Here is an 11,348-nt window from a genome sequence, read left to right on the forward strand (position 1 = left end):
TTTTTTTTTCCACAAAATTGGTTTTTTTGCAAAATTGGTTTTTATTTCCTTCATTTACATGTATAACTCATTGTGAGTAAAAAGGAAAAGATAAACTATAATGTCTTAGAGAAACTTGTACATCTTTAAATAGATGAGAACTTTTATTAGAATGGTCATAGTTTGAAGAGAAAATGTTGCATATGTAGTTGTTGAAAACTTCATGTTGATTTCATGTTTAAGTACAGAGAATTTTATACCCTGTTGACCAGAATCTGACCCTGAAAGTCCTGAGGACTAAAGGCTCTTCTCATGCTAAACCCATGCAAATGCCCATGTGAGAATTCATTTGCCCATCTTTATGCCTTTCAAAGTCAGCAAGATAAAAGTCTTCAAGTCAGGCTGACTTCTTAGCTTAAAACATAGGTCACTTTTTTTTTTTAACTTTCGTTATTACTGAGGTTCCCAACAAATAGTTCTTGGGGACTGTTTTTATTCATCTTTCAAGAGGAACCTTTATGTGTGTCTGAAGTTTGCTGAGATGCCTGGTGAGTAAGAAGTACAGCTTGAATTTTCCCCTTTTTCTTCCTTTCAGTACTTGATTTTCACTTTTACTCCCTCCTCACAAATTTTGGAAACGCATCATTTTCTGAAAAGCCCTACACTATCACCTCTGTAGAAGTTTCCACAGTTTTCAAGGAATAAAAACTATTGACTATAGTACAGTTCTTTTGAAACTTAAAGAGACTCAGTGATTCATAATTCTTCATATCTGTTATGATTTCTGTGAGTACCTACCACATAGTAAGTAATCTATAATTTACTTCCCACACAATGAGAGTGTTAGGGTCATTCAGGAATTCTTTTTCAAAAACTTGAAATTTAAGAAAACTGCTGAAAAGAAAACTAAGCAAAACAAAACTCCTCAGAAAATAGAAAGTGACAATCTTAAGATTCTTTGGAATTGTTCTCCCACTTAGTGGCCAGAATCTGAGTTCTATGATTTTGAGCCCCAAAGTTGCCAGAAACAAGTCCAACAACTGAGTTACGGAAGGCATCTTATGTTTTATGAAACTGTCTTCAGAAAATATTATGATTGGCAATTGTAGGCCTGGTGAAGTACTAAGCCTTCATTAGTATATAAATACAGTTTTGATGTAGTTTATTTGAAGATCAAAGACAATGGCTGGCCCAGAACACATTTTTCTATGTACTTGGATTAAAACAATATATATGTGTGTGTGTGTGTGTGTGTGTGTGTGTGTGTATGACAACGTGGCAAGAATAATTAATCCTAGTTCTAAAAGAGTACTTTTTTCTTTAAAATGGTTATATCATCAGTTTATTCTTCCACAAAGATCTGGCCCCTGTTTATTTTCCCCCTTGTGAGATTAATAATACCATAAAATACATATTTAATATGTTTTTAAAGGAACCTTTTACAATACTTAAATTATAGCTATTGTTTTATCTACTTTCTGAAAGTGGGAAATTATTGTGAATTCTCAACATAGTAGTTAAATGGTACTCTTACCAGTTGGCTTTTAAGTAGGCATAGATACTACTTCAGATTTTATGGGTATAATAATAAGCTTTGTTACAATGGAGAGGCATTGGGATTTAGCCTTGTTACACATTAAGAGAGAGTGAAAGTAGAATTCCTTTATGTATTACTCAGTTGTTAAATCCAGAAAGCGTAAGATCTGAGAGATGCATGTTATAGAGAGAAGCAAGGTCAGATACTAGATCTCCTCATTTGTAAAAATAACTATAAAATTTGCATTACTTATTAATGATCATCTCAGAAACAACTATGCAGATTGAGGTGGGAGGTGAGTATTAGTCTGTGAACAATATTATAAATTTTGGGGGGTAATTCTTTTGATGATGGAAACAAATTAGACACTACACACGGAATAATTATCAAAAGAGCAATGTTCAAATTAATGTTGCTATGATTAAATTATCGTTATGACCCAAGTGCAAATATATAATTGCCTCTGCTGTATGTGAGAAGTAGAGTATATGTGACGTACTTGATAGGTAACTGGTGCCAATTTAATAGGTTCAGAAAAGAGTTTTGTAAGTGAAGTAAGAAAGAGAAGACATAATGACCGGTAGTCATAATGAGCGAAAGTTAGAGAAGAGTGAAAATTAGACCAGTACTATTGATATAGAGCACTAATTTCAAGGAAAATGAATTGTTGAGAACTAAAATTTTATGTTCTTATTTTCAGTCTTCTAAAGTCAACCTCAACATTTAGACACTACAATTTTGGGACCATTTTGTGCATTTTCCATAATTTAAATTATTATTAAAATTATTTCCTTATTCCTTGGGACATAATATTTTTAGTTATTAGTCTTAGTGAAAGTTGACAGGAGAGGAAATCATGTTCTAATAAGTTCATTTGTTTCTGATTATTTTAATTGGATTATACAGTTTGGTGATGAAAAAAGCTAAAATTAAGGACTTTTTTCTTTTCATTTCAATTATGTGACATCTCTAGTTCCAACAAGTAAACAAAAATTAACTGATTAATAGAAGGTTTGATAATTATGTAGATGTCTATGTAAAATATTTAATTTTAATGCAGTGATGACCTCTTAGCTCATAACATACTCTTCGATGTGCAGAAATTTTGTTAAAAATTTGATGCAGTGTCAATTTTCTGAGTATTATTGAATATATATACCCAAATTGCACTTCTTAACGAAAGGGCATAGTGCTCCCAATTGTATTTTCAAATGAATTTTGTTTAGCTCTGAAGTTATACAGTTTTATTTCTGCTTAATATCCAGGTAAAACATATGTTATGCAGGTAAAACCCATGAAATAAAGTTGTTTAAGTAGCTTCAATTTTTTTGTAATTTTGACTTTATCATCTACTTTTTCATAGACTTGATAATATAGTTGTATGTTTACCAGAAACTTAAATCAGGATTAGCTCTAATATACAGGACTTTAGATTGTTTTTATTTTTATTTTTTTTCCCTAGCTACAGGTGCATGTTATAGCTTTCCATTGTGGTCATTGTGGTTCATTTCATTAAGCTTCATGTTCTATCTGCTTTCTTGAGACTTGGGAAACAGCATTTTTCTGAGTGATTGTACCATATTGTTCCAAATATAAGGCCAGCCAGAATAGAAGGCAACCTCCAACTAGAAACAGCTCAAATATGGAGAAAGGCTGGGGGCCCAGAGCCCGGCGGGTCTTGCAGTGGTGGCAAGGGTGCCGAGGAATAGGACGATGCCTGCCCACTCTCCCGGTGAGTGAAGATGAGTCAGCTGGCTGCATTTGCTTATGCATAACCAGATGGCTTCTGTTGCAAGAGAAAAAGTTGTACTGGGGGTTGGAAAACAAGTTCATATACATGAAAGAAAGTTGTATGTCTAAATCTGGGGAGGGAGGATGGGAGTAGAATTTTTCACCTCCTAAACAGTCGTCTTAAGTGTTTTTTCCCCCGACATCTGGGGGTGAAAGTTGAGCAACCCCAAACAGGAGCGAAGAACAAAGGTATCCTGGACCTTTCATGATAAAAGGAGTTTAGATCAGTGGTCTTGAAAATCACAGGTCTCCAGATCAGCTCAGAAAAGTGCTCCTTGCCCTTTAAAATTGACTGCTGACTGAGAGGTGATGCATGCACTGTGTGATCATGTATAGCTTGAAAACAAGCCACTGAAACGGGAAATCACATTTCCCTTTTCAGTAAGATTTTTCTCTTTTTAAATGCCCTGTTTGGCTCAGTAGCATATATTTTTTTAAATCATTCAGTGAAAATGTATTAGTCAACTAAGAGTATATGTAAATTGAACCTATGTAATTCTCCAAATATTGGTCTGACTCTGCTAAGTGCATAGAAAACTATTTATGTTATAGTACTAAATGAGATATAATAGAATGAGGTGCTTCATTCTGTTATTATAATCTAGAAAATTATATAATATCTGTTGGAACTAAACTTCACCAGGCATTTGGTTACCTTTGTGGCTTCACAAAACCAAAATAAAACTAAGTCTTGATCTTTCTGATTGATTTCTAGTCCATGGCCCAAAGCTAGTTTGAAGTATAACTTTCATCCCTAAATGATGAATTTCCCCCCACTGCATATTCTAGGCAAGATACTCTTGTAGCCATTTTTGTTTGTTTGTTTAAGGAAACTACTTTCTTTAAAAAAAAAAAAAAAAAAAAAAAGAAGAAGTCTACGTTTCTGAATAGATATGGCCAGAACAGGACTTAATGTTTAAGTTTAAACAATGGTAAATGGCTCAGATGATTTGATTTAAGGATATTGTTTACATTGATTTTAGAAGTTCTCTTAAACCAAAATGCCCTGAACAATAGAGGCCCATGTCCAAGCCAAAGGATGGTATTATTGATATGCTTGTCCTTTTGCCAGATCTGGAAAGAGAACCTTTGAAGCAGAAAGGCTGGGCAGAAAAGGATTTGAAAGTAAAAACAGAAAGGAGGTAGCTCAGAGTGGGAAGGTTTACTGCCTTCTGAATTAGAATACATGTCAGAGGAAATATGGCACTGCAATGGTGGATCCTAAACAAAAGTTTGAAGTGAATTCTGTAAAATCTCAGGTCTTTTGAAAAGAGGTCATAACAGTGGCACCAGGTGGAAAGGAGAAGAGTAGAGGACCAGAGTTCCTCAGGAAAGAGGAGCTTCCTTTTGTACTTCCTTAGTGTTAGAACCATTTGATTCCAAAAGATCCAAAGTACAGAGGAAGAAGATTCCAAAATGTGAGGGTGGGGGAAGGATGTGTCCCTTAACCATCTTCAACTTCAACTTCAGGTAATCTCCCTTCTGTTAGGTGTATCAGGCATTATTGTGTCTGATTTGATCACGGTTACAAATACAGGAAAACAAACTTCATTTATTTTCCCAGAGGGGCTTGGGGCTATTCTAATTGACAATCCTGTTTCATCACCTGCTGTACATTTTAGTTTTAGTAGCAATGGAGAACAGAAGCTGAGGAAGCCGACTTCATGCTGTATTCTACTGCTTCCTCTCCGTGTTGGGTAGTGAGGCTGGGGGCAGGACCTGACTGGATTGTACAACTCTGAGCAGGGAAAAGAATGTGGCCTCAGTAAGTTTGTGAGGTGACAAGGGGAGATTTTGAGGACATAGGAGAAATGACAGCAAGAAAGAAAGGGAGAAAATCTTCCAAATTGTGAAAATAATAATCTGCAATAATGTTAAGTTAATAATAATATACTTTCCTTATAAAGCATGGTTTACATGTAATCTATACCTATAGTTGCTATGTGCCGATTTCTCCTCTTATCTCTAAAATACACAGCATAAAATTACTCTTGGCTGAGCATGACTGCTCATGCCTGTAATCCCAGTACTTTGGGAGGCTGAGGCAGGAGGATCACTTGAGGCCAGGAGTTTTAAGACCAATCTGGGCAACATAATGAGACCCTGTCTCTGTGGAAAAGACAAAATGTCACTAGGCATAATGACACATGCCTATAGTCCCAGATACTCAGGAGGCTGAGGTGGGAGGATTGCTTAAGCCCAGGAGTCGAAGGCTGCAGTAAGCAATGATTGTGCCGCTGCACTCCAGCCTGGGTCATGGAGAGATTCTGCAAATTAATATTCCAAACTACTGTTGTTTCTCTCTTCATGAATTCACATGGTACACCTTCAGTGGCTCCTCTTTGAGATATTAGATTGATAGAATCAACTTGAATGGAGCAATTACTAATCAATTAGACATGAAAAAATCTGCAAATAGGTTGATAGCCAGAAATTAAAAATCTCTCAGGTTCTCTAATAGTGTAATGACCTACATAAAAATAGATTTGGAAAATTCCCATTTGACGGCTTTTTCTAGGAGAATAGATAACTGATGCTCTCTTTTTCTTTGCTGATCCATTAGTCTTCCCTCAAGTATCCTTTAGAAAAAGTACAGATCCTTAGGGAAATTTCCAGTTCTTGTACAGATGAATGTGGCCTGCACATGTCAAATTAATCATGTCCAGGTTCTTGTTTCTCACCAATTAAGTTGAAGAATCACTAAACTAAAAATACGTAATGTGTATCTATTGTGTTTTTCATTTTTAAAAAAGACCAGAAAAGGACAGTTTTCAGTTTTCAAAGAAAATGTTCGATTCGCATAAATCTTTTTGGAAAATGCTTTATTATAGGTCTTTCCCTCAAAGAAGGGTTTTGTAAAAGACACAGTTTCTCCAACACAAGAATGTGATGTGTCTACATATTCTGACACATATGGAATATGGCATTTGGTTTGCTGAGTGAGCATATTTAACTCAGCTATGGAGTAACTCATGAATTTCCTACTCTTGAGTATCTTTGAGTTTCAAAAATGATTCTTGAAATGTGTTTAAGGGCCATTCCTTGAGGGTGGGGCATTGCTCTCTTTGTAAGTCAGAAATGGCATCTGGCAATGTTGTGAGGTCGCTTTTCATTATGTTACCTTGCTAGTCAAGCAGCAAGTGTGTTATCCAATGAACAGGTTGATAGCATTGTAGGATAGGCTAAGGAAAAGTACCAAAATGGCTAATTCTCATTTGGCAGTGAAATTGAATATTGAATGACATCTTTGTAGTCATAAACGACTTTTGTTTTAATAACAAAGTTGTTGATTTTCTACTAAGGGTTCTTTTAGGTTGTCATCAGGGGCTGATGGGAGTAACAGTTCACCCAACTCCGCAGCTAGCTTCAGTGGACATGCCACACCTTCCCAGCAGCCTGAACCTGTGGTACATTCTCTTAAGGTAACCAACTGTGTGCAACCATTCTCCAGAGCTTCAGTTGTGTTGTGGCTTGTTTGCTGTAGTCTAGTAGTCCTCACAGTCTTGCTTGAACCATAGATACTTTATTTTTTGACTCCTTATGGTGTAACTTTTTAAATCTTAACTTTTGAAGTATGATTTTAATTGCTCTAAACTGACAGTGAGTTTGAGTACTTATTATGGTTGAATCTCTAGTTTTATCATTTTGTTTTGAGTAATGTGATTCATATCTATCTGCATCGAAGTTGAAGTCTGTGCATGTATATCCATATTTGTAAAAAATTGTGATAGGTATTTTATGTGCAATGTTTGTAGCATGGATGTCTTCAAATATAGGGAGTTAATAGTTGGCCAAAATATGGAAGGATACCACATTATTCTTTTTGGATGCAATTGAAGTACATTATACAACTTAAATAAAATATTAAAATAAGTAAAAACCTACTCTTTCCTCTTCTAAGTAGAAATTGGGTTCTCAAACTCCAGTTAATGTTCCATTATAGAAGAGTAGAAAATAGATATATGGACTTATACATAAAGCTAATTTACTTCTGTGTCTTTCTTCACATTTTGCAGTGATTTCACAAAAATTTGCCTAAAATTTGTCATATATTTTCTTTACCAATAATGAGCTTTCCAATAAGTAAAATTAATGAAAAATTCGTATAAGTACAATTAATAATACATAAACAATATAAATGCCTATCTCAGAGAAGAAACTATCACAGGCAATACAAATCATTTTAAAAATTGAGACAGTTCCTTGAAATTTTATCAGTTCCAAAGTATGAAACACTGTCTAGCAAATCTATCTATAATTTCTAATATGTAGCTTTGGTCAAAACTCTCTGACCCATAAAACAGGTAGAGTGCTTCAGTTCTGCTTTTACCACGTGAGTTTCACAACTCTTCTTAAACTGTTTCAGTTTCGAAATGATTTGTCATCAGACTGAGATGCACTCCTCTTTTGGAATGGGCCGTACTTTCTGTGGCATGTACAAAACAAATACACAGACAAGCACTTCAAAGTGTTTATTTCATTTTGAGATATTTAAGTTTTAGCAAAGATTTTGCTCCCTTAGTATATTTTGCTTTAGCTTATATAAAATGAGTTTGCTTTTCCTAAACATATACTGATTATTGATGAGGGAAGGTAAGGCAACCATGTGAACGGCCAGTGGCAATGCACTTGGCATTTTGTCTATGTTGGGATAATTCACAAAGTGAGCAACTGAGAGGAATTCCTGGGAAGACACAGCCAGCGTGAGGGGCACTGCTTTGCCTCTGATGGATGTTGGTTTATGGATGATTGAATATGTTGTTCTCTGTGGCAGCACTTGGATGAACTTTAGCATGAATCAGGCACTAGCTATCTGAAAAGCATTTTATAAGTAGAAAATGGAACAGAGATTGGCTTCAATCTTGTAGTATTAAAGCCTGTGCACACACTCTGAAAGCAGCAACTTGTCCTCCTATTCAAACTGTTTGAAAGCCATTCCAGCCTATTGCCTTATTAAATGGCAGTTGCTATTTGAATCAGATTAACATAGTGGGTTACGCTGAAATTTTTTCCAGATTTCTCAATGCAGCTGTTAGTGTGGCTTAAAAAGAAGGGGAGGACAAGGAAGAGCGCCTTAGTTTTCTCTGAATTTAGTTCTAATTTTCATATAAAATGTTATCTCTGGGAGGCCAAGGTAGGCAGATCATGAGGTCAGGAGTTCGAGACCAGCCTGGCCAACATAGTGAAACCCCATCTCTACTAAAAATACTAAAAATTAGCTGGGCATGGCAGGTGCCTGTAATCCCAGCTCTGCGGAGGCTGAGACAGGAGAATTGCTTGAACCCAGGAAGCAGAGGTTGCAGTGAGCCAAGATTGCACCATTGCACTCCAGCCTGGGTGACAGTGCGAGACTCCATCTCATAAACAAATAAATAAATAAATAAATGTATCTCCAGAGAGGGAGATATTATGTTATATTCAGTACACATAAGTGTCCTTGGTTGGCACATGAGTGATACTGAGCAACTGAAACATCTTTATTGGATAACTGGGGGCCCTTAAATATAAAATGTGTTTGTTTCCAGGAGTTAACTGTGTTAAGACACAGAAATATGTGCAAACATCATTTTTGGAAAATGCATCTTAAAAAGATTTCAATATAAGTAAAAGAAATTATGGTCACTTGACATGTTTTGTTTTTGAGAGATACTTATTTGGAGCTGATTTTTATCATGAGATATGTCTATCCTGGAAAGAATAATTAGTACAGTGGCTCAGTTTCTCACTTTCTGATAGATTTTATAGAAAACTCTAGGCTTCAGAAAATCTCCGGTCATGGTTTGTGGGGAAATGTAAATCACTGTAAGAAATTAGCATATTTGTAATAACACTATATTTCTCCTCTTTTGAAATTTATGATAACTATTAATTGGAGCTTCACTTCATTTAGTAAAAATTAACTGATTTGAAGTATGCTTCTCTGAGGTGCATTACAAATCAGATTCATAGGTAAATGAGCCTGCTCAAGGAGCACTTTATGTTTTCTATGAATATTCACCAAGCACAGTCAGTGATTTTCTCTAAATATGTAAAGAAGGTAAATTAACTATAATGTGAGGTGAGTATCAGGACTCAGAAGAGGTATTTATATAGTAATAATTGCTAGAAGTTTCAAATTAATGAAAGTCATTTGTGATCAGATTATTACAGGATTGAACTCTAGTTAGACTCAGATAGTGTCTGTGAACTTGACATGAAGGTCCTACTTCATGCTTAAGTCATTTAGTTTGGCTCAATTGTTGTAAATTCTCAGGTAGCACCTTTAGATGTGACCAACATTGACCATGATGATGATAGAATCAAGTAGCTTAGCAGGGTTGCAGTTAGTGTGGATTCTATCGGAACTTCTAGGAAAAGCATTAGTTTATTGTGTTACTTCAACACTTTGATTTATAAACTGATATAGATAAAAACAGCAAACAGCACAGAAAGCCAAAGTTTTTTTCTCTTTTTTTACTGTAAAATGTAGCCACAAGAAAATTTTAGACATTCTTAAAGGAATATTATTTTTAACCTATTTTGGGCTAATTTAGAGAAGTGGAAACATAAACTTCTAAAATTGTTTAAAAGGCATTTTATTCCAAGACATTTTGCTTTCATGAAAGATATTTAAAGTGTTGTTCAAATATTTTCACTATAAGGAGCCAGTGCTTCTCTTTGATGCTGTCAAAGAGCCACCTCCACATGCCTTTTCTCAGGTACTGGGAACATGTCCAAGCAAGAACTGCGAGGTCAGTAGTTCTTATGTGCATATTCCTGGGTTTTGACCAGTTTCACCTGTCACTATCATCTTTTTTAGTCATCTTTTATACAGGCCATGTCTACATATCATTTGGACCATTTGGCACATAGTTAATTATATTGGCCAACATTACATGGAGCAAGAGTTACTGATATCTCCAAATGGCTGACACAGTGAGGTTATCTTAATGACTAAAGTAAATGCATATACTTATTTTAGACATTAATGAATTCCATTGATTATGAGTGATGCAATGGATTGCTTTTAATGGCCGTTTTAAAATCAAATAGAATTCATTCCAAATAGATTTCAGAACAATCAGCTATTTAAAAAATATTTTGCCATATACTAATCTACTCTGATATGCAGACATGGAGAAAACTAAAGATTTTACAAAGTGGAGCTCCTTGATGGTTTTATCATAACTAACAAGCTATTTTTCCATGTGAAATTTGCTTTTCTTTTTTCAACAAATCCAGGTCTTGGATGTTCAGGAAACTATAGATCGTCAGCAGGGTAAAGAGTATGAACATGACCTTAGTGAGACAGAAAAAGCTATAGTCAGAGAAATGTGCAATGTAAGTTTAATGTGCTTTATTGTGTATTCTGTGTTGAAAGCCACATCGTAGCTTAGCTGTTGTTTTATGAATATTTTTTAAATGCTGACCAAATGCCTTTACATTTTTATATGAAAAACCAATTTCTCTTGTTTTTGTATTCAGTATATTTTATTGTAGTTTTATTAACACAATCATGTTACAAAATATTCAATTCAGAGATGACCAGCCAATCCTGTATTCCAGAAGAATCTACGAACATTTCTAAATATTAAATTTACTAAAATGTGTTTTAATTTTGATAAAATAAATGAGTTTCTTTTTTTCTACTTCTAAGAAGTTCATTAAAGATCAGTGTTTAAAAACCTATGATAAAGAAAATACAGCCACCTTCAGATTTACTTGTAACTATTATTGGAAAAAATCACCACCTTACTAGGTAATTTTGCTTAGTTCTTCATATATCTTATATGTGTGCTTCATGTCATGCAAAGTATTATCTTTAGCTTTCAGTTGTTGACCCAAACTCATAATCTGGTAAGTTAAGATTAGATAGATGAGAACCTAAAAGATAGTTAGGCTAGGCACAGTGGTGCACATCTATAATCCCAGCACTTTGGGAAGCTGAAGAGGGAAAATTGCTTTTGCCCAGGAGTTTGAGGCTGCAATGAGCAATGATCCACTCCAGCAATGACCACTCCACTCCAGCCTGGGTTCAGAGTGAGACCCTGTCTCAGATTAA

General features: G+C 35.1%; 1 protein-coding gene across 6 annotated transcripts in view; it reads left to right on the forward strand.

Annotated features, from left to right (window-relative positions):
* The window catches only part of CCDC85A (coiled-coil domain containing 85A), a 193,904-nt gene that overhangs the window by 176,939 nt on the left and 5,617 nt on the right, over positions 1-11,348 (forward strand). The window contains exons 4-6 of one of the 6 annotated variants that reach the window (XM_017516600.2): positions 3,114-3,248; positions 6,610-6,729; positions 10,529-10,627. The exons of 2 other annotated variants lie outside the window; for them this stretch is intronic. In XM_017516600.2, the coding sequence (XP_017372089.1) occupies positions 3,114-3,248; positions 6,610-6,729; positions 10,529-10,627 (354 nt within the window). The remainder of the gene's footprint in view (positions 1-3,113; positions 3,249-6,609; positions 6,730-10,528; positions 10,628-11,348) is intronic. 3 more of the 6 variants (XM_017516601.2, XM_017516602.2, XM_017516603.2) reach the window with 3 other exon arrangements.

This window comes from Cebus imitator, unplaced genomic scaffold (assembly GCF_001604975.1).
Source record: "Cebus imitator isolate Cc_AM_T3 unplaced genomic scaffold, Cebus_imitator-1.0 Scaffold597, whole genome shotgun sequence".
Lineage (NCBI taxonomy): Eukaryota > Metazoa > Chordata > Mammalia > Primates > Cebidae > Cebus > Cebus imitator.